General features: G+C 41.3%; 1 protein-coding gene across 2 annotated transcripts in view; it reads left to right on the top strand.

The window, feature by feature from the left end:
• Positions 1 to 26,547, top strand: part of vac14 (vac14 homolog (S. cerevisiae)) — a 505,447-nt gene that overhangs the window by 167,047 nt on the left and 311,853 nt on the right. For both annotated transcript variants that reach the window (XM_073069700.1, XM_073069699.1), the window contains exon 14: positions 22,275 to 22,425. In XM_073069700.1, coding sequence (XP_072925801.1) covers positions 22,275 to 22,425 — 151 coding nt within the window. The remainder of the gene's footprint in view (positions 1 to 22,274; positions 22,426 to 26,547) is intronic.

Below are 26,547 nucleotides of genomic sequence, written 5' to 3'. Positions count from 1 at the left end.
AATGCAGTGATTTTAGCTCTGACACCAGCACTTGAAAAGTTCAGCTTCTCGCCTCTCCCCGTCTTGGATGGATTTGACAGAGAAGGCAAAATAAGATTTTTGTTTTGTCCATAAAACACTTAATCTGACAAAACAGATACCAAGTATGGTTGCCTTTATTCCTTGGGCCACCAAAGCTCATGGTTCAGGTAATGTATTGGCAGTGGTTAAAACATTTGGTGGCATTGGGAGTAGGCCTCAGTGGATTTTTCTCTGGCTGCCAAGGTGTCATGGATGGTCTACATGCGAGTTTCTGCTGAGAGGTAATCGTTAAGATGTGAATGAAGTATAATGCAGGAGAATGTAGAATTATTCAATTTGCTAGAAAAATTAAAAGCATACTAAATAAATAGTGAGAGATTACAGAGCTCTGAGATGCAGATGTGTCGGGATACCCTGGTACATGATTTGCAAAAGGTGAGTGTGTGGGTGCAGCAAGTAATTGGGAAGCTAATAGACTGTGTTACGTGCCCACGGGTTTCATTTACTGTGAGTGTCACTTTAAGAGACGCCTGGATGAGGCGGGACTATGATATCAGTATACCAGCTGCGACGGACCACTGGGATTTTCAGTAGTGTGGAGAGAGAGAGAAGTTTTGGACAGCAAGCTGCCAGTGGGGGCTTGCTGTAAAGAAATGGGTAAAGTCTGCTACTTTCTCATGCCCAAAAGATTGCGTTGTTTAATTGATTGAATGTCTGACTGTCGCTTCGTATAATCCATACGTGGATTTTGTTAGAATATCCTGTGGGACCACTGTTGTTGACCCTTTTCTGGATTTGGGGGCGTTATGTGGTAACCATTTGGAAGAAAGGATATTTTGTGAGTGTCACCTTATTTCTACGTGGATTTCGGAACAACTCGGCAGATAATCACGTATTTGCTGCACAAATCACTCTCTCACCTAGATGGGGTCAGTTGTGCTGTGAGGATTACATTCCTTGACTTCTCTAGTGCCTTTAACACCATCCAGCCCAAGATCTTAAGGCACAAACTAACGGAGATGGGAGTAGACTCTCACATGGTGGATTGGATAGTGGACTACTTGACAGATAGACCTCAGTATGTGCGGTTGGGAGACTGTAGGTCTGACACGGTGGTCAGCAGCACAGGGGCGCCGCAGGGAACCGTACTCTCTCCGGTCCTGTTCACCCTGTACACATCAGACTTCCAATATAACTCGGAGTCCTGCCATGTGCAAAAGTTCGCTGATGACACGGCCATAGTGGGGTGTGTCAGGAATGGACAGGAGGAGGAGTATAGGAAACTGATACAGGACTTTGTGATATGGTGCAACTCAAACTACCTGCGTCTCAATATCACCAAGACCAAGGAGATGGTGGTGGACTTTAGGAGATCTAGGCCTCATATGGAGCCAGTGATCATTAATGGAGAATGTGTGGAGCAGGTTAAGACCTACAAGTATCTGGGAGTACAGTTAGACGAGAAGCTAGACTGGACTGCCAACACAGATGCCTTGTGCAGGAAGGCACAGAGTCGACTGTACTTCCTAAGAAGGTTGGCGTCATTCAATGTCTGTAGTGAGATGCTGAAGATGTTCTATAGGTCAGTTATGGAGAGCGCCCTCTTCTTTGTGGTGGCGTGTTGGGGAGGAAGCATTAAGAAGAGGGACGCCTCACGTCTTAATAAGCTGGTAAGGAAGGCGGGCTCTGTCGTGGGCAAAGTACTGGAGAGTTTAACATCGGTAGCTGAGCGAAGGGCGCTGAGTAGGCTACGGTCAATTATGGAAAACTCTGAACATCCTCTACGTAGCACCATCCAGAGACAGAGAAGCAGTTTCAGCGACAGGTTACTATCGATGCAATGCTCCTCAGACAGGATGAAGAGGTCAATACTCCCCAATGCCATTAGGCTTTACAATTCTACCGCCAGGACTTAAGAACTTTTTAAAAGCTATTATTAATGCTTTTTGAGATAGTGATTTAGATGCATATCATATTTTTTTACTGAGTTAAGTATTGTATGTAATTAGTTTTGCTACAACAAGTGTATGGGACATTGGAAAAAAAGTTGAATTTCCCCATGGGGATGAATAAAGTATCTATCTATCTATCTATCTATAAGAGCGTCGGCGACTGTTATTTCGTTTACCCATTGTGGAACCTGTGGAATCAATCGTAATTGCCTTCTCTCTACATTTTACTGTGGATTTACAAATCTCTCCCATCATTTATTCCTTGGATCATTGAACCTTTCTACTTTAATAAATCTTAAAACTTTAATAATTGTTGCTAAGCTTGACTGTTTGGGAGACACACACACACACACACAACTTCTGCTTATTTCATTTAATTCTCTATATTTTGAGTAGATACTAATAAAGATAGTGGTCTTAACATTAAAACCTGACTCAATTTGTGATCTATTGCTGCTGGTACGTAACAAAAATTGGGGACTCATCCGGGATATGAATAAATTTGGAACTTTTTGATTGATTATCGATCTGATTGGTTACTTCCCTTTTGATTGACTTGTATATGTGAAACCAGCAGCAATGGATATTGGGGAATTTCTGACATCGCCAACCCCAAGGCATTAGGGGATGCCAGAAAGGACAACTTGGCCATTGCTAAGAAGCTGGAACTTACTGCAGTAAAATCGTATTTGGAAAAGGCAGAGGTTCAGAGGAGAATAGCTGAGCACTACATTGCTATGAATATGTTTGAAGGGGAGGTGTTAGAAATGTTTTCTGAACGTAAACCAGTTAACCCTGAGCAGCAGTTATGGCTGGAGCAAATAAAGTTAGAGGAATTTAGGTGAGAGCTAGAAGTTGAAGAAAGACGACAACGAAGGCAGTTCGAAGCTGAGGAAGCAGAAAAACAGAGGCAGGAAGCAGAGAAACAAAGGAGGTTAGAGCTAGAGAGGTTAGCGAAGCTACGGCAAGGGGGTCTAGCGTTGGACTCTGGTGATAAGTTTGTTGCCAGTTGGGAAGTTAAATTGGTCCCTCCATTTGATGAAAACGAAGTTGATAAATACTTTCAGCATTTTGAGAAAGTAGCGCAGAGCCTAAAGTGGCCAAAAATTGGTTGGCCTCTCTTGTTACAGAGTGTAATTAAGGGTAAAGCTCAGCAGGCTTATTCTGCCCTGTCAGTTGATGATGTAGCTGACAGTAAAACAGGCTGTGTTGAAAGCATATGAGCTGGTTCTGGAGGCCTATAGGCAACGGTTTAGAAATTTGAGGAAAGCTGTGAACCAGACTCGTGTGGAATTTGCCTACGAGAAGTCTGTGTGTTTTGAACGATGGTGCACATCTAAGAATGTGGATGGTGATTCTGAGAAACTGAAAGAGTTGGTTTAATTGAAGAATTTAAAAGGTGTGTTAATAATGACAAAAAACATATTTAGATGAGACGGACGCTTCCACTTAATCTGCTAAATTAGCAGATGATTTTGCCTTAACCCACAAGTTTAAGTTTACCCCAAGTAAGACCTTCCAAAAGAGTAGCATGGATAGTCAGGGTAAACCAGAAATTAAATCTGGGACTAGTGACAAAAGTAAGGATGAAGGGAAGCAATTAAAGGAGAAACACTCTGGTCCTACTTGTCACTATTGTAGGAAACCTGGTCATGTTATGGCCAACTGTTTCCTCCTGAAGAAGAAGGAGGAGGAAAAGGAGGCAGTTCCAGATGCCTGTATTCAGCGCTTTGAAACATCTGTGAACCCACAGGGTTCCGGACATTCTGATGAAGCTCTGTCAAAGGCTGAGACATCTGACTCGGTCGGGAAAGAATTCCTTCCTTTTATGTCAGATGGGTTTGTGTCAGTACCGGGTCAACCCCAGTACCAGTGAAAATTCTTTGAGATACTGGGGCTTCTCAGTCACTCTTGTTAGACAATGTTCCAGAGTTTAGTGATGAGACTGCCACTGGTGAGGTAAACCTTATTAAAGGCATTGGAGGCGACATTGTTTCTGTGCCTCTGCACAGGGTAATTTTGAAGTCAGAGTTAGTTTCAGGACCTGTAAAGATAGGACTACAACCCAGTTTACCGGTGAAAGGTGTTTCTTTGTTGTTAGGGAATGACCAAGCAGGTGGCAAAGTTGTTTCTGCAGTGCAGCTGACGACTAAGCCAATCACTGATGATCTAAAGATGGATTCTGACATATATCCATCCTGCGCAGTAACTCGAGCTACAGCCAAGAAACTTGCCAATGCGGATGGTTCTGCTACCTGTAATAGCCCAAATCGAGATTCAGATTTTGATGATGTCAGCGACCTTCCTTGTATGTGGTGTGTTCATGCCTGTCCTAGCATGCAAAGTGACAGGACAGATGAGATCTAAATGAGATCCAATGGCCAGGAAGGCGGTTCTGTAACGCTCTATGGAGAGTGAAAGGCATGTCAAGGCACAGTAGAAGTCACGGTCAATCACTGCAACCAAGAAAGACTCCAGCTGTGACAACCTTTGTACCACTGGACACAAATTTCTGTGTTCGAGAGAGTGGAACTGCCCCAGTGCAATAGTGTTTTCACTTTAAAAACTCTTGCCCAGATTTTCTCTCATTATCAGATATAACAGACCGCCACCAAGCTTGCTATTAAGAACCAATGCACAGTTTTATTATACTGTAGTAGCATTGATAGTGTTCTAATTTGTTCTGTAGTTCATTTAAATCCATAATTTGTTACTCAGTTAAACAGTATTTTGCCTTTTTTTTTTATACCTTTTTAACTTTTCATGAAACTTCAGCTAATTGGGGCAGCTGGTTAATTGGGCCAAAATGTACTGGTCCAGATGTGTCCCAATTAACTGAAATCCACTGTATTTCGTATTTCTATTGTAATATTGTAATGTATAGTATATATTGCTTTGTGCTGCTCCCGTAAAACAACAAATGTCTGTGATAATAAACCTAATTCTGATTCATTTATGAAGTGGTGGATGAAGGAAGAAGTTGTTCTTGTACCAGAGTAATGCCTCGGAAATGAAGGGACTTGTCTGAAATTGCTACTTGACGCCTTTCCAAATCTTTATAGTGCATCCTCGTGCTGAGGCTGCAAATCATGGAGACAATCCATCATGATTTTATTGCTGTAAGGAGTCATAGTAAATATGTTAGGATGCATTAGCTGAAGTGTACATAGACCTTCACTTCATTAGATAAAATTATCTGTTTCTAGCCCTTTATTTCATGGATGCTTTATAACAGCTGCATTTATCTTTCAGTCTTGACATCTTTTCTCTAGTAATTCACTTAATGCTTTGTCTGAAGACCAGTGATTTGTTGTGACTGAATAATCAAGCAATGTTTTCTGCAAAAAAAATAATTCTGCAATGTTTATATCACTGATAACATTCACCTTACCTCATCAACATACTAAAGAGCCAATTTATGCCTATTGTGCTGAATATAATATTGAGCTCAATACATCTGTAAGCACAATTCTTGACTTGTATTTGACATTTAATGGTTTACATTAAGGCAACATTCCATAAGTCTGGTATCCTGCAAGCTGCAGTGGACAGTAAGGCTCATGCTTTTTTGAGAGTTTGTAGAGGACTGTAATGCTGTGAAGTAGTTAGCTTTTGCTTGTGTTTATTTTAAAGCCAACTTCTAAAATAGCCTGTCATGGAATACTGATGTTGTGTGTAAACAGGCTTGGCTCCAGTCTACTTCCGTTGGTAAGCATGGCAGTGTAAGTACCATTATGTTTCTTGAGGCTTTCAAAAGCATGATTAAAAACTGATGCAATTTCTCAAGTCACGTCCAAATTTCCACATTAAATAGTGGCACTGATAGTCTTTTAAAGGGCTGGTCTTCAATTCTATCAGCAGGAATGGTTAGAGTTCAGCTGGCATAAGTTGAAATTGCTGTCTCATTGAGGGTGAAGCTTTGATCTCTCTTCAGGAGTCAGTGACATATGACACACTGAAGTTGGTGCCTCTGTAATCCACTTGGGTTGACTGATTTACTACAGCAGCAGGCAGTCTGCTGGAGGAACTCCATGGGTTGAGCACTGTCTGGGAGCAAAGGTTTTATTGATGGTTCAGGACCCTATGCAGGGGTTTGACCAGAAATGTTGAAAATTCTTTTCTTCCCACAGATGCTGCTTGACACAGGGTTCTCCAGCAGATTTTGTTACTCTATATATTACAGCATGTGTATCCACTATTGCCTTTGACAGAGGTCAGATTATGGTTAATGGAGACGGATGTAGAGAAGTTAGAGGTCAGGCCTCCCATCCATATTTGAAAGCCAGCGATGTGGAGGTGGAAAGAAGGACATCAGGAGTCCAGACTTCCGTTCTGGACTTGAAGGCCAGCAACATGGTTTGAAGGAATCCATGGTTGTTGGGTTGTCCCAGGTCACTGCATGTTCGTGTGAGCAGGAGGTACAAAGGCTGATCAGTTGCACACTCGGAAGTGTGAGCCATGGGGTCCCAACATCGGCTAGTTGGGGGGGTTGATACCAAAGATCAAACCCCAAAGGATGATCAGAAAGCTGGATGCCATAGCGTAGTGGCTGAAGCCTGAGACCCAGAGACCTGTTCTGAAGTTGGAGGACTGTCTGTGGGTTGGAAGGAGGGGGTTTTGCTGTTGTTGTTCTGTTGTTTATTGAGTTCTGAGTTGCTCTGAGCATTGTGATCATGCTATTTTGGCGCTCCAGCCCATCCTTAGGTGTGTTGCTTTTAGTATTAATGATACATTTCACTGCATGTTTTGATGTACGTGTGGTAAATCTGAATAATTGTAAACAGTTGAATACTGGACCTGCTTCACTCTTACTGCATGACAGTTCATTAATTAATATTTTGACCAATTATATTTTGCTTGGAGGATGTAGTAGTCCAAGCCAGGTTTTAAAAAAGCATCACAAACACAGCATTGAAGAATCAGAGAAAATGAAAAGAAATAAGGATGAGGGTCTAACCATCAGGAAAGACTAAAACAAATTCTCTTTACTTTTGGAGAGTTGGCTAAGTAGTGATCTGATAGTGTCCCTTAGAAAAATGTTTTTATCTGCTGAGAATCCAAACCTAGATGGCCTAAATGAGTGGGTATTTAATTCATGTGGTTCAGAAGTAACCATTTCTGTCAGACATTTTATCCCCTTCACTTCCAGTCCTCTTGGCTCAAAAGAAAATGTGAGATGACTTCATTCAGGTGTACAAGATGGTGAGACATAAATTGAGTGGATCTCCAGAGACTTTTTCCTGGAAGGAACTAACTAACACCAGAGAGTATAATTTTTACATTACGAGAGGAAAATATAGGAAGGGATATTAGAGTTTAATTTTTTACACAGTGTTAAGTGTATAGAATGTCCTGCTGGGTGGTGAAAGAGGCAGATATGTGAGGAGCATTTAAGAAACTCATAGACACATGGATGATTTTTTAAAAATGGAGGGCTATGTAGGAGGCAAGATGTTAGGTCGATCTTAGGGTAGGTTAAAAGTATGATACAATAACCTGGGCTGAATAGCCTTTACTGTGCTGTAATGTTGTATGTTGATTGACTATTTATTTCCCTTCACTAATGCTGCCTGCCATGCTGAGTTCCTCCAGCAGTCTGTTTTGCCCACTCAAGTATAGGACAGAAACGAGCTCTTTGGCTCAATGGTGATCATCAAATATCCATCTGTAGAAGAAAGTAGTGAGGTAGTGTTCATGCTTTCAATGTCCATTCAGTAAACTGAAGGCAGATGGGAAGAAGCTGTTCTTGAATCATCAAGTGTGTTGCCTTCAGGCTCCTGTACCTCTTTTCTGATGGTAACAATGAGAAGAGGGCCTGTTCTGGATGATAGGAATCCTAAATGATGGATGCTACTTTTTAGAGGCATCACTCCTTCAAGATGGTCCAGGATGCTGGGGAGACTAGTGTCCATGATGGAGCTGACTGAGTTTACAACTTTCTGCAGCGTATTTCAATCCTGTACAGTGCCCCCCACCCCATACCAGATAGAACCGGTTAGAATGCTCTCCATGGTACATCTGTAGAAATTTGCAAATGTCTTTGATGACATACCAAATCACATCAAACTCCTTTTGAAGTATAGCCACTGCCATGCCTTCTTTGTAACTGCCCAGGATAAATCCTCAGAGATGTTGACACCCAAGAACCTGAAATTATTCACTCTTACCACTTCTGAACTCTCTATGACAACTGGTGTGTGTTTCCTCATTTTACCCTTTTTGAAGTCCACAATCAGTTCTTTGGTCTAATTAATGTTTTGCGAGGTTGTTGCTGCTGCGACACCACTCAACCAGCGGATCTATCTCATTCCTGTACACTAGTGGTGGCCAACCTGTCGATCGCGATCGACTGGTTGATCTTTGAGACTTTCCCAGTAGATCCCGAAAAATAAATGAAAAATAAATGCACAAATACTGTTGAGAGATTGTTTCCGGGTTGCGGGGTTTTAGTTCCGTTCTTTCTGCCCAGTGTGCATGTGTGTAGCCCCACCCCCCCCGCAGTACACAGTGTACTTCAGTGGTCCCCAACCACCGGGCCGCGAGGAAACAATATGAGTCAGCTGCACCTTTCCTCATTCCCTGTCACGCCCGCTGTTGAACTTGAACCCACGCGAGGTCGTCAGTCGCCTAAATGCAGTGACACCCTTGCGCCAGGGATCACTGGTTGGCCTCACGCGGCCAGCAGGAAGTGCTGTCGCTACTGGCCTGGAGCGTGGACAGATGGGCATCGCTTCTAAACCTGATTAGCACACCGAATGTTCGTGGGGAACCCAGTGCTAAAATATTCACAGATGACCTAATTCGAGCTCAGCGTTTCGTAAGTATCAGAGCAGCTACCTCACTGTGATCTACTGAAACAAACTTTTGTTGGCCGATAGATCCTACAAGGGGGGGCGGGCGCGCCCTGTCACACTCCTCGCTCGGTCGGTCACTCTCTCCGGACTATGACCACCGTGGCCCCGGCACGGGAACCTCCGGCCCTGACCTTGTCCTCTCACCCCACCCACGACCAGCCACACCTGGCCAAGGCGTCTGGTGGCGCGCGGGCGGGAGTCTGAGTTCGGGCCCGGAGGCTGTCTAATGAGGCAATGAAGCCCTCAAAACTGCTTTGGTACCCTGAGTCCAAGCACCCTGCACTTAAAGACAAACGCGTTGAGATTTTTCAGCAGAAAAAACGTGAGCAGCGCGGGACAGAAGCTAAATGCCAAGAGCCGCAAAAATTAAATTGCAGAATAGACCGGACATAAGGAACCTGTTTTGAGTATCGCTGTATTCCTGTCGTGCTTAACAACCTCCCCCACCGTCAGCCGGTCCGCAAGAATATTGTTAATATTAAACCGGTCTGCGGTGCAAAAAAAGTGGGTACCCCTGGTGTTTATACATTATTTCTACTTCAGGAGTTTTACTTCTGGTCTTTTCTGCCCTGGTGCACATGTATGTAACTAATTGACCTGGGGTCGATCTTGCCTTTTACTAAGGCCGCCGAGGTAGGGGATCTTGGGCTTAAAATGTTTGGTGACCACTTCTATTCACCATCTGAAATTCTGCCAACAATGGTTGTGTCATCAGCAAGTTTATAGATGGTATTTGAGTTGTGCCTAGCGGCATAGTCATGAAAGTAGAGGGAGCAGAGCAGTGGGTTACTACACATCCTTGAGGTGTACCAGTGTTGATCATCAGCGAGCTGGAGATATTATTACTGATCCACTCAGATTGTGGTCTTCTGGTGAGGAAGTCGAGGATCCAGTTGCAGAAGGAGGTACAGAAACCCAGGTTTTGGAGCTTTTTGATCAGACCTGTAGGAAGTTGCATCAAACACTGAGCTGTAGTTGATAAGCAGCTGTCCGATATAAGTATAGCCCCCTGGTAAGCCTCAGGCTCGCTCAGCTTGCTTCTGTCTAGGGGGAGCAGCCTTTGGCCCCGCCAAACTGTGTAATCAAGTTTGTGTAGATGCTGTGTGACATACCCCACCACGCCAAATAACAGACAGTACACCATATGCGATTAAATGATTACACTTTATGGATCATACTGGAACTATGTACTTAATAGAGATACAATATAAAACGAAAAGTAAAAGGTGCCAAACTTATCAAAGTTCAACCTCTTTGTGCACAACAGTTGGAGCTCAGTTAATGAAGTCTTCTTTCCATCAGTCAATGTCTTCCAAACTCCACCGACCCACGAATGGGACCACCCTCGGTGATCAACCAAACAGTCTACTTGAGTCTGTCCTCATCTCCTCTCCTCGCCGAAGACCCTGGGCCTCAGACTCCCACTTGGGGTCTGTTCTGTCGCTCAGCTTACAGCATCGCGTCTCCTCTCTCTGTCCCCATCGCGCCTTACCCCCAAAGTCCGCGAAATCAATAGCTTACAGACATACAAGAAAGAATAACATCTATCCCAGCTGGTTAGCAAATGAATACAATTCTCATTATCAGTAATTATAACTCAAACAAGCTACAAGAGAGAAGCACTTTCTCAGCAGTTAACATAGCAAAGAAGCCATTTTATTAACCATAGCAGTAACATAAAAGAAGAAACCCCTTACAGTATTAGTATTGTCCAGGTGATCCAAGGCCATATGAAGATCCAAAGAGAGTGCATCCACTGTAGATAGGTAAACTGCAGTGGGTCCAGGTTCTTGCTGAGACAGAGTTGATTCTAGCAATAACCAACCTCTCAAAGCACTTCATCGCTGTAGATGTGAGTGCTACTGGACGTTAATTGTTAAGGCAGCTCACCCTGCGCTTTTTGGGAACTGGAATGATTGTTGTCCTTTTGAAGCAGATGGGAACTGACAGTAGCAATGAGAGATTGAAAATGTTTTTAAGCACATTCGCCAGTTGGTTGGCACAAGTTTTCAAAGCACTTCCAACTACCCCATCAGGGCCTGTTGCCTTGCAAGGATTCACTCTCTTGAAAGACGATCTGATGTCAGCCTCTATGACAGAGATCACAGAATCACCAGGTGCTACAAGGATCCTTGTAGCTGTAGTTTTATTCACCTGTTCAAAGCATGCATAAAAGGCTTTGAGTTCATCGGGGAGTAAAGCATTACTGTCATTCATGATGTTAGGTTTCGTTTTGTAGGAAGCAATGGCCTGTAAACCCTGTCAGAGTTGATGTGCACCTGATTCTGCCTCTAACCTCTTTTGGAATTGTTCCTTTGCTCTTGAGCTAGCCCTCAAGCTAGCCCTCAGTCAAGTTGTAACTGATCTTCTTGTAGTCCTTGATCACCAGACTTGAATGCCATAATCTAGCCCTCCACAGACTATGAACCTCCTGGTTCATCCATGGCTTTTGATTTGGGTATGTACAGTATGTACTCACCTACGCAAATTTTAATGAAGTCAGTCAGTGAGACCTGTAGTTTACTTATTCTGCCTTGAAGGTTCAAAGCACTCCTGTATGTGTTCCTGTGCTTCCCTTGTCCATACCTTCTTGGTCCTCACTACTGGTGCTGCAGTCTTCAGTCTCTGCCTATACTCAGGGAATAGAAGTACATTTAGGTGATCAGACTTTCCAAAATGTGGGCATGGGATGACCCATAAATAAATGTGTCATTTCAGTGTTTTAATTTCTGTGTATGTGGAAATACCCATATTAACCTCATGCATTTAGTTACCAACTAACCTGATCTTCATTCAGAAAGGGGTTCTTTTGGAACTCAGATGGTGGTTTAGCCATGCTTCTCACTTTTCTCCACGGCTGCTTTTCTGCTGATGAGAATTGCATCAGGGAGAGTGTGACTCTGTTTCTGTATAGTACTACAATTCAAGGTTGTACATGTTTCAAAGCGCTGGCAAACATTCTTCAGAACAGCAAGATTCCTCAAACAATGATGAGATTAACACACAAAATGCTGGAGGAACTCAGCAGGTCAGGCAGCATCTATGGAGGGGAATAAAGAATTGGCATTTGGGGCAGGACCCTTCATCAGGACTGGAAGAAGCCAGAATAAGAAGGTGGTGGGAGGGGGAGGAGTACAACAAGTTGGCTGGTGATAGGTGAAACCAAGTGAAGAGGAAAGGCTTCACCTGTGACCTGCCAGTGTACTGAGTTATCATTTCACCTTGTAAGGAATAACAATAGCCTTCTCGTTGTGTTGGAGATATTTGTAGAGTTAACAATAGCGAGGGTAATTTCTGAAAACACCCCAGTACTAAGCTCTTTCATGTAACTGAAATTACCAGTAGTTATCTGTTAAAACCTCCAAGCAATGGGAGTGTAGGTTCTTCGACCCAATTGTCCTTCAATCTAGTTTAATACAGTACAGTGACTGGAGTTACCTCACCCTACATGACTGTGTTATGTAAATATATTCCTTTAAGACTCCAAAGATTCAAGGGGAGGAACCTGATTATGAAATGTTGAAAGTTTGAGCAGTACCTTGAGAATGTGATGTAGCTATAAGCATTACAATAACAGTTAAATGTATTTGATCGTATCTGGTTAACAACAATCATAATAGAAAATGTGAGAAATGTTCAGGTCAGGCAAAGAGGAACAGTTAAAATTTCAGGTTGATAATCTTTCACCAGCTATTTAATCCTTCAGGTAGCGACTACAGAAAGACGAGAAGGGAGCCTTCTGAACGATTTTAAGCTTACATTGTTATTGAGAATGGATCAGGAAATTGAGGAAGCATAGATTGGAAGGTCATGTAAATGATCTAGGGAATAGATTCTATTTGTGGTTTCTTAGACAGGACCAGGCCAGGATTAGAAAATTTGAACAGATTAACATTTTGACTTGACTAATTATTGCTTCAGAAATCCTCCGGCTATAGTTTTACTATAGGCCTTAAAAAGGAAGCTGGACTGAATCCAAAGGAGGAAAGACTGTTGCTTTACAGGAAAAAGCCAGGGTAAGGACATTTGTGCTATCCGTTCCAGCAACTGAACTGAATCAGTTCAAGGCTGACTTCATTCAGGATTGCAAGAGAGTATTCAAGAGTGTGGGAATATTTTTCCCATGTCAACCTTTTTTTTAAAATACACCGTTAAATTGCACAGCAGTTACTATGGTGATTTCAGAGTAATAGATCTATACAACATGGAAAACAGGCTCTTCAGCCCCTTGTCATTGATGACAAAGTTGCCTAAGTGAGCTTGTTCCATTTGCCTGTGTTTGATCCATATTCCTCTCCAAATTCCATTTACAAGTTGTACTTGTCCCGACCTCTAACACTTCCTCTGGCAGCTAATTCCATATATTCACCACCCTCTCTGTGGGAAAGTTGCCCCTTAGGTTCCTTGTAAATCTTTCCAATCCCACTTTCAGCCCACGTCCTCTAGTTTTGGTCTCTGTATACCCTGGGGAGAAGACTTTGGCTTTTCACGCCCTTTGTGCATCTCTATAGGGTACCTCTCAGCCATCTGCATACTAAAGAAGAGTCCCAGCCAACCCAGCTTCTTCTTGTAACCCAAGCCCTCCAGTACTGGTACTATTCTCCTGAATCTTTTTTTTAACATCCTTTCTAGTTTAGTCAGAGCTGCTGAGAGATACTGTAGGTAGGCGAATGATCAAAACAGCACACCGTACTCTAAATGTGTCCTTAACATTGTCTTCTACAGAGATCTCACTCAAGGTCAGTGTGCCAAATCAGCTGTTGTCAGTGATTACAATACTACCTCTAAATTAGAAGTATTTTTAAATGAAATTGCAGCTGAAATCTTAACACAACAAGAATGCAGTTGCTTGAGGACAGTTTAATCATGCAAGTTATGTAAAAGTAGTCCATTTTCTGCATGTAAATGAGACATTCAGTTGTAATTGATTTGGAAATTGCACAATCTCCTGCATCCTGGCTAAGGATTGTAGCCTTCACGATACAGAGCCTGGAATTTATCACCAGAGATTAGATGTCATTGGCTTTGGGTGGCATTGAACCATTGAAAGTAATGCTGTATAAAGATTGTACCACATAGGGATATAGCAGGTTGATTGGGCCTGAGGAACTCAGTGGGTTGTGGGGAAGGGTTGTCATGTTTCAAATTGAAATTCTTATGTCAGGTATGGTTCTAGGTTTTGACCCAATGCATCAACAATTTCTTGCCCTTCTCCAGAGGTGCTGCTTGACCCACCGAGTTCCTCCATCAGACTGTTTCTTCAGACTCTGGTCCCTTGTGTCTCCTGGTCATTGCCTGTATTTAAGCTTAGCCTAAAATGGGTGGCTACTTGAACCTGGCGCATTGCCTCCCCTGACAGTGAGTAAAGAATACTCTTGCCTCTAACTGTATAGCGGAGTTTTTAAACCACACACATGTTTCAAGGCTTTATTCAGCCTTTATTCACTTGTTATTTATTACTATCTATTCCTCTATAGCCTGTCCTTTATCGTATGCACTTTGAATTTAAAATCTGGCTGTAAGTAGCTGTGTTACAAGCACAGCCAGCACTCTAATTGGGATCCTTTTCAATCCGTTCTACAGTAAAGATATTGGATGTCTTTGATAGGCTGGAGTGGCATTGAAAGGACTGCAGATGGTGGCAATCAGAGGTGATAAGTGAGTCTGGGGTGGTGAGGGTCAGAGATATGCTTGAAGATGAAAGCTAGTGAACCGAAACACACAGAGGACTTAAAGTGCATGCATTCTTCATTAACTTGCCAGACTGGCTGAGGACTTCACTGGTCCTACTCTCAACTTAATTGTGAATCCTTCTTAATGTCCCAAATGTTAAGTAGCATTAATTATCAAGTGATGCATTCAGTGTTGATATGACTTAAAACAAAGGCAGTTAAATTACTGAGTACTCTTAAACAAGTAAAAACAATGAAAACCTAAATGTAAAAGGTAAGTAACTGCTTCTGCAGATTGGGCTCCTTGTTAACATTAGCTCAGAGTCATTGTATTTAGATTCCCAAATATAATGGATGGATACTTGCGTCAACTCATGGTGTATGGCTGGAATCCACATGGATCCCACAGGATATATACATCCTTGCTTAAAGAAGAAGCTGAAGTTGACTCACATTTCAGACTCCTATGTCTTCCTTTGAATTAATTTAATGTTTTGAAGTTACAATGTATTTAAGCTACCTGTACATTGGCTGGTCTTAATGGCCAACTACTGACAAGGAATATGCCAACTACTGACATCGTTCCTTGACAGCCTGCCTGGGTACTCTGACTCCCTGCTGCACTCTGCCCCCGACTCCCTCCAGTTGTTGCAGTATCCACTTATTCAGTAGCTGGGTGTACAGTACTTGTATTGTGAAGTGTCATTTAAAGTACTGGCTTCTGAGGTCGCACCTGATGGATTAAGTCCTGATATTTACTAAAGCTTGGAACACACAAGTGGACAATTATCAACTTCAGTGTGGAGTTGCATGGTAATCCTGACAATGCTGTTTTATAAAACTTGCAAATGAAGTTCCAAACTGTTTGTATGATTTTCCCAACTAGCATTCAGGGGACCCACATCGGTGTCGCTAAAAGGTGCTGACGGCTGGATGACATAATAGTCATTAAATTGCTCTTTAGTTGCCCTCCTGGTTTACATTTGATGATAAAGGTGAGCATATTATTTAGCGTGCAGTTAAGGAAGTGTTTCAAGGGACAGTCACTGTAACAAGATTCTGTAGATGCTGCAAATCCAGACAAAATGCTCAAGGAACTCAGTAAGTCAGGCAGCACCTATGTTTCTGTTATTCTGCTCTACATTCACCATAGTTGTTTATTTTGTTTTGGAAGTCATTTGGGCATCTGTAACCCTTTTATCCATGCCCCTGGGTAAGTATTGGCAGTCAATCAGGACAGTAATGTGTAACCATGGAGCATTATATTTTCTAAACTTGAAACCTAAACCATCATGGGATACCACAGTAGGGTAGCCATTTAGTGTGATGCTTTTATAGCTCAGGGCATTGGAGTTCAATTCCAGTGGTGTCTGTAAGGAGTTTGTCCGGTCTCCCTGTGACAATGTGGGTTTCCACCGGCTGGTCTGGTTTCTTCCATACTGTTTATTTGTTTAATTGGTCATTGTAAATTATCCTGTGATTAGTCAAAAGCCTAGATAAACAGTCCAGAGACCCAGGTTCAACTTCCATAGGGCATTGTGAAATTTAAATTCAATTCATAATCTTTATCAATAAACTTAAAATACTGCTAGTCTTTAGCAAAAGCAACAGCACCAAAACTGTCCATGCCACTTAACAAAGTCTTTCAGAGGAGGAAATGGCTTAACCAGCCGTTGAGTTGAAGGGCAATGGGTACAGGCACTAAATTCAAACTTTATCTGTGATATCTAGACCTCAAAATAAACTCAAAGTTCCAGTCAAGATAGTGCCAAGCTGTGGTCTCCATCGAGGTCTTGCCCCAGATTCTGTTGTGTTTTTTTTTAAGTTCATAGGGGTGGTTTTGGGGACGAAAAGGGAGTTAGGGGGTTAGGTTAAGAGTTCAACGTCACATCGGGATCTAGGCCTCCACCGCACACTTGAAGGCCAACCACATCGATGTGTGAAGAAGGACATCAGTGCATATCAAGCTGCCGAGCACTGTTGTCGGAGACCAACAGGGACAAGCACTGGTGGCCCACCAGGTTTGGATGCCATGAACCCCTAGATACACAAATTGGAGAGACCAGAGTTCAAGACTTGGAGTCTGGAATCACATCGTCAGCTAGTCTGATCAATACTGAAGATCAAAAGATCAAAACCAATTGGACATCTGGAAGTCGAAGATTGATGGCTGAAGCCTGGAGACCCATCCTTGGGTTGGAGAACTGTCTGTGTGGACAGGAGTGAGGAGAGGGTCTTGTTCTGCTGGTTTCTTTTTCCCTGTTGTGTTTGTTGTTGGTCTGCCGGGCACTGTAGGCATGGTATATTGGTACTGGAATGTACAGCGACACTTTCAACTTTCCTCAACACTTCCTTGGATGTGTTGGTCATTAATGCATTTCACTGTAAGTTTCCAGATACATGTAACTAAATAAATGAATCTGAATCTGGGAAAGGAGAAATTTTAGTTATCCAAAGAGCAAACCTCTAACAGTGCACCAATATAGCTGCACTGCAATGAAATGCTTTGAAGATCAAGTGAGATTATTCTGGCAGAATGGTAGTGGTCTAATATTCCAGAGGCAATGAGCTGAAATCTTAGCATGATAAATTTTAAGAGAGAGCTCAATAAATTGCATGATCTTTGGATAATCATGAAAAATGGAACCATTGTGGAAGTATTTAGTGCATTTTAGTTGCTATTCAAGGATTATGGTTTGCATTCTTCCAGAGTTAAATTTAGTCTACCTGAATATAAATATTATAAGTGGATGATGTTGTGTTATAGCAGCAAGAGTGTCAGGAATTGCCGGTTATTTCTGCTTCGGGACCACAGCTGAATTTGGTTGAAATGTTCATTCCTTTGCTCTAGTGTAAGGTTTTAAAGTATTTTCAACCCCTGTGAGAGCACTATTTGATTGAACCTTGAAAATTTGCTATAGATTATTCTTCATATTTTATGTTCCCTACACCTGGTGTTTCTATATTGATCTATATTGTATATATGGATTTATATTGTAATGACAATTCAGTTTTATGGATTCAATTTAATATCAAGCACAGAAAAATATCTGCATATTAATCAAGGTGAGAAGGTGTTGGAGGAAACTGGAGGTCCGTGAGCCAGTCGTTATCAGGGGATCTGAGGTGGAGAGTCAGCAACTTGAAATTCCTCTGTGTTATCACTTCAGAGAATCTGTCCTGGGCTCAGCATTAAAGTGCAATTACGAAGAAAGCATGGCAGCATCTTTACTTCCTTTAAAGTTTGCGAAGATTCAGCATGACATCTAAAACTTCGAAAAATTTCTTTGGATTTGTGATAATATATTGACTGGTTGTTCACAGCCTGGAATAGAAACACCAATCCCCTTGTAAGGAAAATCTATATCAAGTAGTGGATATAGCCCAGTCCATCATGGGTAAGGCCATCCCATAACTGAGCATATCTACATGGAGCATTGTCATAGGAAAGCAGCATCCATCATCGAGGCCCCCACCACTCAGGACATGCGCTCTTCTCACGGTTGCCATGATTCCGGAGCCTCAGGACTTGTACCCCCAGGTTCAGGAACAGTTATTACCCCTCAGCCATCAGGCTCTTGAATCAAAGGAGATAACGTCACTCACCCCATCACTGAACTGTTCCCACAAACCTATGGGTTCACTTTCAAGGACTCTTCACCTCATGTTCTCAATATTGTTTGTTTATTTATTTATTTATTTATTCTCTCTGTTGTATTTGCGCAAATTGCTGCCTTGTGCACGTTAGTTGTTTGTTTATCCTGTTCGGTGTAGTCTTTCATTGTTTCTATTGTGTTTCTTGGACTTGCTGTATATGCCCACAAGAAAATGAATCTCAGGGTTGTATATGTACTTTGATAATAAATTGCCTTTGAAGTTTGAACTTTTGAACTTTGATGTTGGTGAAAAGTGAAGTTGACTGATGCTTGGTAGGTGGGAGAAGGCCGAGATCCACACAAATGGATGGAAGAAGAGTAATAGATATTTTTATCAGCATGCTCTGGAGGAAGAGTAGGGGCAGCTTGTCGTGGGGGTGGGGTAAGTAATGCTGGCCTGCCCTGTGTGTGAGGAAGGCAGGTGTCAGTTTGTCTTTGAAGTCAGAGGAAAAATTCTCATACCAGCAGAGTTTATAACTGATGCTTAACTTCCCTCTATTCACTTTTCTAAGCAATAACTCTCAGGATGAGGCTTTTCATTCCAGGACGAAGGAGATGTCTTCCTTTTTTAAACAAAGGGGCTTCCCTTCTTCCACCATCAACTCTGCTCTCAAATGCATCTCTCCCATTTCCCACACATCTGCTCTCACCCCATCTGCCTACCACCCCACTAGGGATAGGGTTCCCCTTGTCCTCACCTACCACCCCACGAGCCTCCGGGTCCAACGTATAATTCTCCGTAACTTACGCCACCTCCAACGGGATCCCACTACCAAGCACATCTTTCCCTCCCCCCACCTTCTGCTTTCCGCAGGGATCACTCCGTACGCGACTCCCTTGTCCATTCGTTCCCCCCCATCCCTTCCCACCGATCTCCCTCCTGGCACTTATCCTTGCAAGCGGAACAAGTGCTACACCTGCCCTTACACTTCCTCCCTCACCACTATTCAGGGCCCCAAACAGTCCTTCCAGGTGAGGCGACACTTCATCTGTGAGTCAGCTGGTGTGGTATACTGCGTCCGGTGCTCCCAGTGTGGCCTTTTATATATTGGTGAGACCTGACGCAGACAGGGAGACCGTTTCGCTGAATACCTATGCTCTGTCCGCCAGAGAAAGCAGGATCTCCAGTGGCCACACATTTTAATTCCACGTCCCATTCCCATTCTGATATGTCTATCCATGGCCTCCTCTACTGCCAAGATGAAGCCACACTCAGGTTGGAGGAACAACACCTTATATACCGGCTGGGTAGCCTCCAACCTGATGGCATGAACATTGACTTCTCTAACTTCTGTTAATGCCCCTCCTCCCCTTCTTACCCCATCCCTGATATATTTAGCTTTTTCCCCCCCCCTCTTTTTTTCTCTTTCTGCCCATCACTCTGCCTGTTCTCCATCTTCCTCTGGTGCTCCCCTCTCCCTTTCTTTCTCCCTAGGCCTCCCGTCCCATGATCCTTTCCTTTCTCCAGCTTTGTATCCCATTTGCCAATCACCTTTCCAGCTCTTAGCTTCATCCCACCTCCTCCAGTCTTCTCCTATCATTTTGCATTTCCCCCTCCCCCTCCTACTTTCAAATCTCTTACTATCTTTCCTTTCAGTTAGTCCTGACGAAGGGTCTCGGCCCGAAATGTCGACTGTACTTCTTCCTATAGATGCTGCCTTGCCTGCTGCGTTCCACCAGCATTTTGTGTGTGTTGCAACAATATTGTTCTGTTTGTTTTCCCAATTACTTTCTGCACATGTGTGTTAATCCTTAGGTACCTAATTCCACCTGTATCACAGCTCTGCAGTCTCTCTCCACATAGATAATACACTATTATAATTTTCCCAACATTATTCTCAATTTGCTTATTTACAGCATTCCTCTATGCCTTTATAACCTTTACACAAATTAATTTCCTGAATTTCTTTCTGTCAATGAAAAATTTTGCAGCCATGCCATCAGCTTGCTTTAGAAGCCTGTTGTCATTTCGGCCTGCAAAATATTTGGTGCTACAACAATACTTGGTGTCTTGATACCAAACATTTTTCGTGTTGATGGTTGGTGTATGAGGTCATAGTCCAAAACGTTTGGTGACTTGTGTGCTTAGGTAAAAGGGGAAAACTGCTAGGATTTCTGTTTCTAATTACTTTTCAAGTATGCTCTCCTCCCACCTCTGTTTCACTCCTCTCAAAAACATTAACACTATGAACAAATACATCGCAACCTGGCATATCAGAATACACCTCCTATGTGCATTGTTTTCAAAGGAAGAAGAAGAACAAAGGAGTGTGAAAGCAGTCAGTCCAGAACTCTGAATATCCACGTATTGCTTTATCTTGGTTCAATCGATTTGGACTTGGTGCAACCACATCTTAGCTGTGATTCCCTTCTACATCTGTAATACTTACAGTAGTGCCAGAAAGTTTGTGAACCCTGTAAAATTTTCTCTATTTCTGCATAAATATGTCCTAAAATGTGATCAAATCTGCACTTCAGTTCTAAAACTGGATAAAGGGGAACCCAATTAAATAAATACCATAAAAACATTATACTTGTTCATTTATTTATTGAGAAAAATATTTATGGAGATGTCAGGGGTAAGTTTTTTTACTCAGAGAGTGGTGAGTGCGTGGAATGGGCTGCCGGCATTGGTGGTGGAGGTGGATACAATAGGGTCTTTTAAGAGGCTTTTAGATAGGTACATGGAGCTTAGAAAAATAGAAGGCTATGGGTAAGCCTAGTAATTTCTACGGTAGTGACATATTTGGCACAACTTTCTGGGCCGAAGGGCCTGTGTTGTGCTGTAGGTTTTCTATGTTTTTATGTAAAATGATCCAATATTATATGCATTTTTTTGGAACAAGTATGTGAACCTTTGCTTTCAGTCTTGTACAGCAATAACTGCGACCAAACTTTTTCAGTAATCAGTCCTGCACATCGGCTTGGAGGAATTTTATCATTCTTCCTTACAAAACTGTTTCAACTCTGTGATGCTGGTGGGCTTCCGTGCATGAACTGCTTGCCTCAAGTCCTTTCACAACATTTCTATAGGATTGAGGTCAGGACTTTGACTTGACCATTCCAAAGTACGAATTTTCTTCTTTTTAAACCATTCTGTTGATTTACTCTTGTCTTTCGGATCATTATCTTGTTGCATTATTCAACTTCTGTTAAGCTTCAGGTGACAGATTGCTACCCTGGCATTCTCCTATAAAATGTCTCGATACAATTTTGAATTCATTGTTCCCTCAACGATTACAAGCTGTCCAAGCCCTGAGGCGGCAAAGCAGCCCCAACCATGATGCTCCTTCCACCATGCTTCAGTTCGGATGAAGTTTTGGGGTTGGTGTCCTGTGCCCTTTTTCATCCAAACATAGTAGTGTACACTTCTGCCAAAAAGTTCAATTTTTGTCTCATCTGTCCCCAGAACATTTCTGTAAAGCATTGTAGAACATCCAGGTGGTCTTTTGCAAACTTGAGACATGCATCAATGTTTGTGGAGAGCAGTTGTTTCCTCTGTGGTGTCCTAACATGACCAGAGACATGTTTGGCAAGTTCTAGATATTCATGCAGCTCTTTTGTTGTTACCCTTGGGTTCTTTTTCACCTCCTTCAGCATTGCACATTGTGCTCTTGGTGTGATCTTTGCAGGATACCCACTCCTGGGGAGAGTAGCCACAGTACTTTTACTGTGGCTACTCCATTTGTAGACAGTTTCTCTTACTGTGAACTGACGACCACTCAGGTCTTTAGAATTGTCTTTGTAGTCTTTTCCAGTGTCATGCATCTCTACAATTCTTCTTCTAAGGTTCTCTAAAAGTTGTTTTCATGCTCACAAACTTCCTGGCACCACTGTAGTTCCTGTTCTCTTTCTCTCACTCCCTGTGCGGAGGCCACATGCTCGCTGCTTTAAACAGTAGTGTAAACTGTTTTTCCCTGGGTGTTGAAAGAACAATGTTTAGTTTTTTTTATTATTTTCACGTTGGATGTTTGTCAGGTTTTGGTTTTTCATGGATTCTATTGTATTTCTTTGTTTTTCTGTGAGTGCCTACAAGAAGATGAATATTATGGTTGTATATGGTATACGTACTTTGATAATAAGTTTATCTTGAACTGTGCTGTTGATTTGTGATTCCAGGTGATCTTGAAAGACTTGGAAGTGCTGGCAGAAATTGCCTCATCTCCAGCAGGTCAGACAGGACACGATTCAAGTGAAAGCATAAGCACCCAAAATAGGCAGTCAGAGCTGCACGTTCTTACTTCATCCTCCCCACAACTGAACTCTTCAAGTAAGTACCAAGTTGGTCAATTTTCTTTAAAATGCACCAGTGTTCAATGGGTCAACTAAGAAGCATGGTGATAAGGTAAAATAACTGTATAAAACTTCATCCAGATGTTTTTATTTTCAAGCCCTCTATCTCTGCCGTGTGTTAAGTCCCTACAACTTGAATTGATTTAACACCTCAATGTAACAAGGCTTTTCATGAACAAAATCTGATGTATGAAAATTAAAGAAAACCCTGCCAAGTGTTAAGTTTTAAAAAACAGCAAGTCGGTAGCACCGTTAGAAAAGGAAGTAGTTAACATTAGTTCTGGGACCCATCATTAGAACTAAGTGACTAACAAGTTTGCTCAGGTAGTAGAGAAGATGGGAAGGACAATGGATGGAACAAAGAGGATATCTTTGATTGGGAGAAGAAATGCAGTTGTTAAGGGACAGACAAAGAAGTTTAATCTGATTTTAACTGGTCAGCTGCTCAATTGTACTCTCTAACATTGCCTCCTAACTCATTTCTCCCATGGTCCATTCCGCTCTCCTATCAAACTCCTCTTTCCTCAGCCATTTACCTTTTCCACCTATCTCCTCCCAATTTCTCACTTCATTCCCGTCCCCACCCACCCACCCACTGTCCCTCTCACCTGCCCTCAACTATCACCTTCTAGCTTGTGTTCCTTCCTTCCCTCCCCTCCTCTCACCTTTTTATTCTAAATCCGTCCCACTTCCTCGCAAGTGCTGATGAAGGGACTTAGACTGAAACATCAATTTTTTAATTCCTCTTCATAGGTGCTGTCGACCTACTGAATTCCCTCATGCATTTGTCTGCATTACTCTTTTCTTCCTTTCCACTATATCAGCCTCCCACTCACACTTAATTTTGAACCCATCTTTCAATAAATTTACATCAAAAATCTCTACTGACCTGCCTTTTGGCATTCTATTACTTTACTGTCACCAAACAATTGATACTAGAGCATACAATCATCACAGTGATTTTTGATTCTGCGCTTCGCGCTCCCTGAAGTACAAATCAAAGTAAATATAATAAAAATTTAAATTATAAATCATAATTAGAAAATAGAAAAGGCAAAGTAAGGTAGTGCAAGTCAGGTCCAGATATTTGGAAGTTACGGTTCAGATCCGGGTCAGGATCCGTTCAGCAGTCTTATCACAGTTGGAAAGAAGCTGTTCCCAAATCTGGCCGTACGAATCTTCAAGCTCCTGAACCTTCTCCCAGAGGGAAGAGGGACAAAAAGTGTGTTGGCTGGTGGGTCGTGTCCTTGATTATCCTGGCAGCACTGCTCCGACAGCGTGTGGTGTAAAGTGAGTCCAAGGATGGAAGATTGGTTTGTGTAATGTGCTGGGCTATGTTCATGATCTTCTGCAGCTTCTTCCGGTCTTGGACAGGACAACTTCCATACCAGGTTGTGATGCACCCTAGAAGAATGCTTTCTATGGTGCACCTGTAAAAATTAGTGAGGGTTTTAGGGGACAGGCCAAATTTCTTCAGCTTTCTCTAAAATGTCCGATTTAATTAGATGCGGAGAAAGCATTTGATAGAGTTGAATGAGCATATTTATTTACTGTGCTTGAGAAGTTTAATTTTAGTCCGACATTTATATCCTGGATTAAATTGATATATCATACACCAGTAGCCTCGGTTTTTACTAATAATCAAAGATCTCCCTTTTTTTGTTTATTTTGGGGTACCAGGCAAGGCTGTCCTCTTAGTCCATTATTATTTGATATTGCTCTGGAACCTTTGGCAATTGCTATTAGAGAATCACCTAACATTTTTGGCATTACTCGAGGGATAGATATACATAAGTTATCATTATATGCAGATGATTTGTTATTATACATTTCTGATCCTGAGAAATCCATTCCTGCAGTTATATCATTATTGGCTCAGTTTAGTAATTTTTCTGGGTATAAATTGAATCTTAATAAGAGTGAATTGTTCCCCTTAAATAGACAGGTCCCAATTTATGGAAATTTACCTTTGAAATTAGTTAATGACTTTTTTATATACTTAGGCATTAAAATTACAAAAAATCATAAGGAGTTATTCAAGGTTAATTTTTTACCCTTAATTGATCAGATTAAATGTTTGTTTACTAAATGGTCACCATTGTCTTTATCTCTGATAGGTTGGATTAATGCTATTAAGATCATTATTTTACCCAAGTTCTTATATATATTTCAAGTGGTACCAATTTTTATTCCAATATCCTTTTTTGACAATGTTGATTCAAAAATTTCCTCATATATATGGCAGAATAAAAATCCTAGATTGGGTAAAAGATATTTACAGAAGTCAAAGAAGGAAGGTGGATTGGCATTGCCTAATTTTAGATTTTATTATTGGGCAATTAATATTCAATATTTGAATTGTTGGTTAAGGGATTTGGATTTATCTCCTAGCCCTCATTAGTAAATCTGGACAAGGATTTTCTTTGGGTTCTATTTTAGGGACTTCTCTTCCCTTTGCTCTTTCTAAATTGCATAAACGAATTGACAATCCAATAGTTAAACACACTTTATGTATATGGTTTCAATTTCGGAAATTTTTTGGGTTGAATCAGTTTGTTTTAGCAATTCCTATTGTATCCAATTTCTTTTTTCATCCCTTTATTATGGACCAAGCTTATTCAGCTTGGAAGACTAAAGGTATACTACGATTTTCTGATTTATTTTTGGATAATTGTTTTATGTCTTTTGAACAATTATCTAATAAATATAATTTGCCTAGATCTTTTTTTTAGATATTTACAGATTAGGAATTTTTTAAACACTGTACTTCCTACCTTTCCAAATCTTGTTTCTTCGGGTATTTTGGAGAAATTGTTAGAACTAAATCCTTTTCAGAAAGGTGTAATATCAAATGTTTACAATATAATTATGAAAATACGTTCAGAGGCCTTTTATAAGATTAAAAATGATCGGGAAAGAGAACTTAACCTTACTATCCCTATTGAGAATTGGGATAAAATTCTTCAATTAGTTAATTTATCCTCTATATGTGCTAAACATTCATTGATACAGTTTAAAGTAGTGCACAGAGCTCATATGTCCAAGGATAAGTTGGCTCGTTTTTATTCCCATATAAATCCTATATGTGACAGATGACATTCTGAGATAGCTTCTTTAACTCATATATTTTGGTCATGTCCGCTTTTGAAAAAATATTGGAAAGACATTTTTGATATTATTTCCATGGTATTGAACATTGATTTACAACCTCATCCTATTACTGTAATCTTTGGTTTATCAATGATAGAGTCAGTTCATTTATCTTCTTCTGCTTGTCGGATGATTGCATTCCTTACATTAATGGCTAGAAGATCTATTTTGTTGAATTGGAAAGAAATTAATCCCCCTACCATATTTCATTGGTTTTCTCAAGCTATGTTATGTCTAAATTTGGAAAAAATTAGAAGAGTCATATATGACCCTTCTATTAAATTTGAAAAGACTTGGAGGCCATTTATTCAATATTTTCACATGATGTAATTCGACCCTGTTCCAATCCTATTTGTTTTTCCGGTTTTGATTATATGTATGTTGAGAGGATCGGAGTTGGAAACACTGATGATTCTTTGTCTTTTTATAGATACTATAAACAGCCCTTTTTTTTTCTTCCCTTTTTACCTTTTTTTCTCTTTATTAGTTAGTGGTTAGTTTGTTAGATTAGTTTTTCTTAGGGCAATAATTTTTTTTTCACTTTTTTTTCTCAACATGATATACCTAGTTTTTCTTTGTTGTTTCGTTTATATGATAGCTGTATCATTCATGATTTGGGAAGACTTAACTATATTGTACTTATTGTTTGTGTATCCTTTTATGTTCATTTTAATTTTGTAATTTTGTAATCCCAATAACTATGTATTAATCTTATCATGTTAATATTAATAAAAAGATAGAAAAAGAAAAGGACTCTGCTTGGTTAGACCAAGTCAGGTCATTTGTGATATTCACCCTGAGGAACTTAAAGCTTTTGACCTGTTCCACCTGGGCACCACCGATGTAGATGGGGTCGTGCGGTCCGCTACTCTTTCTGAAGTCAACAACCAATTCCTTCGTCATGCTGACGTTGAGGGATAGGTTATTGTCTTCGCACCATGACAGATCA

This window comes from Hemitrygon akajei, chromosome 17 (assembly GCF_048418815.1).
Source record: "Hemitrygon akajei chromosome 17, sHemAka1.3, whole genome shotgun sequence".
Taxonomy (NCBI): domain Eukaryota; kingdom Metazoa; phylum Chordata; class Chondrichthyes; order Myliobatiformes; family Dasyatidae; genus Hemitrygon; species Hemitrygon akajei.
Note: the sequence above shows the minus strand (reverse complement) of the source record. Positions and strands in the feature narration are given on the sequence as shown.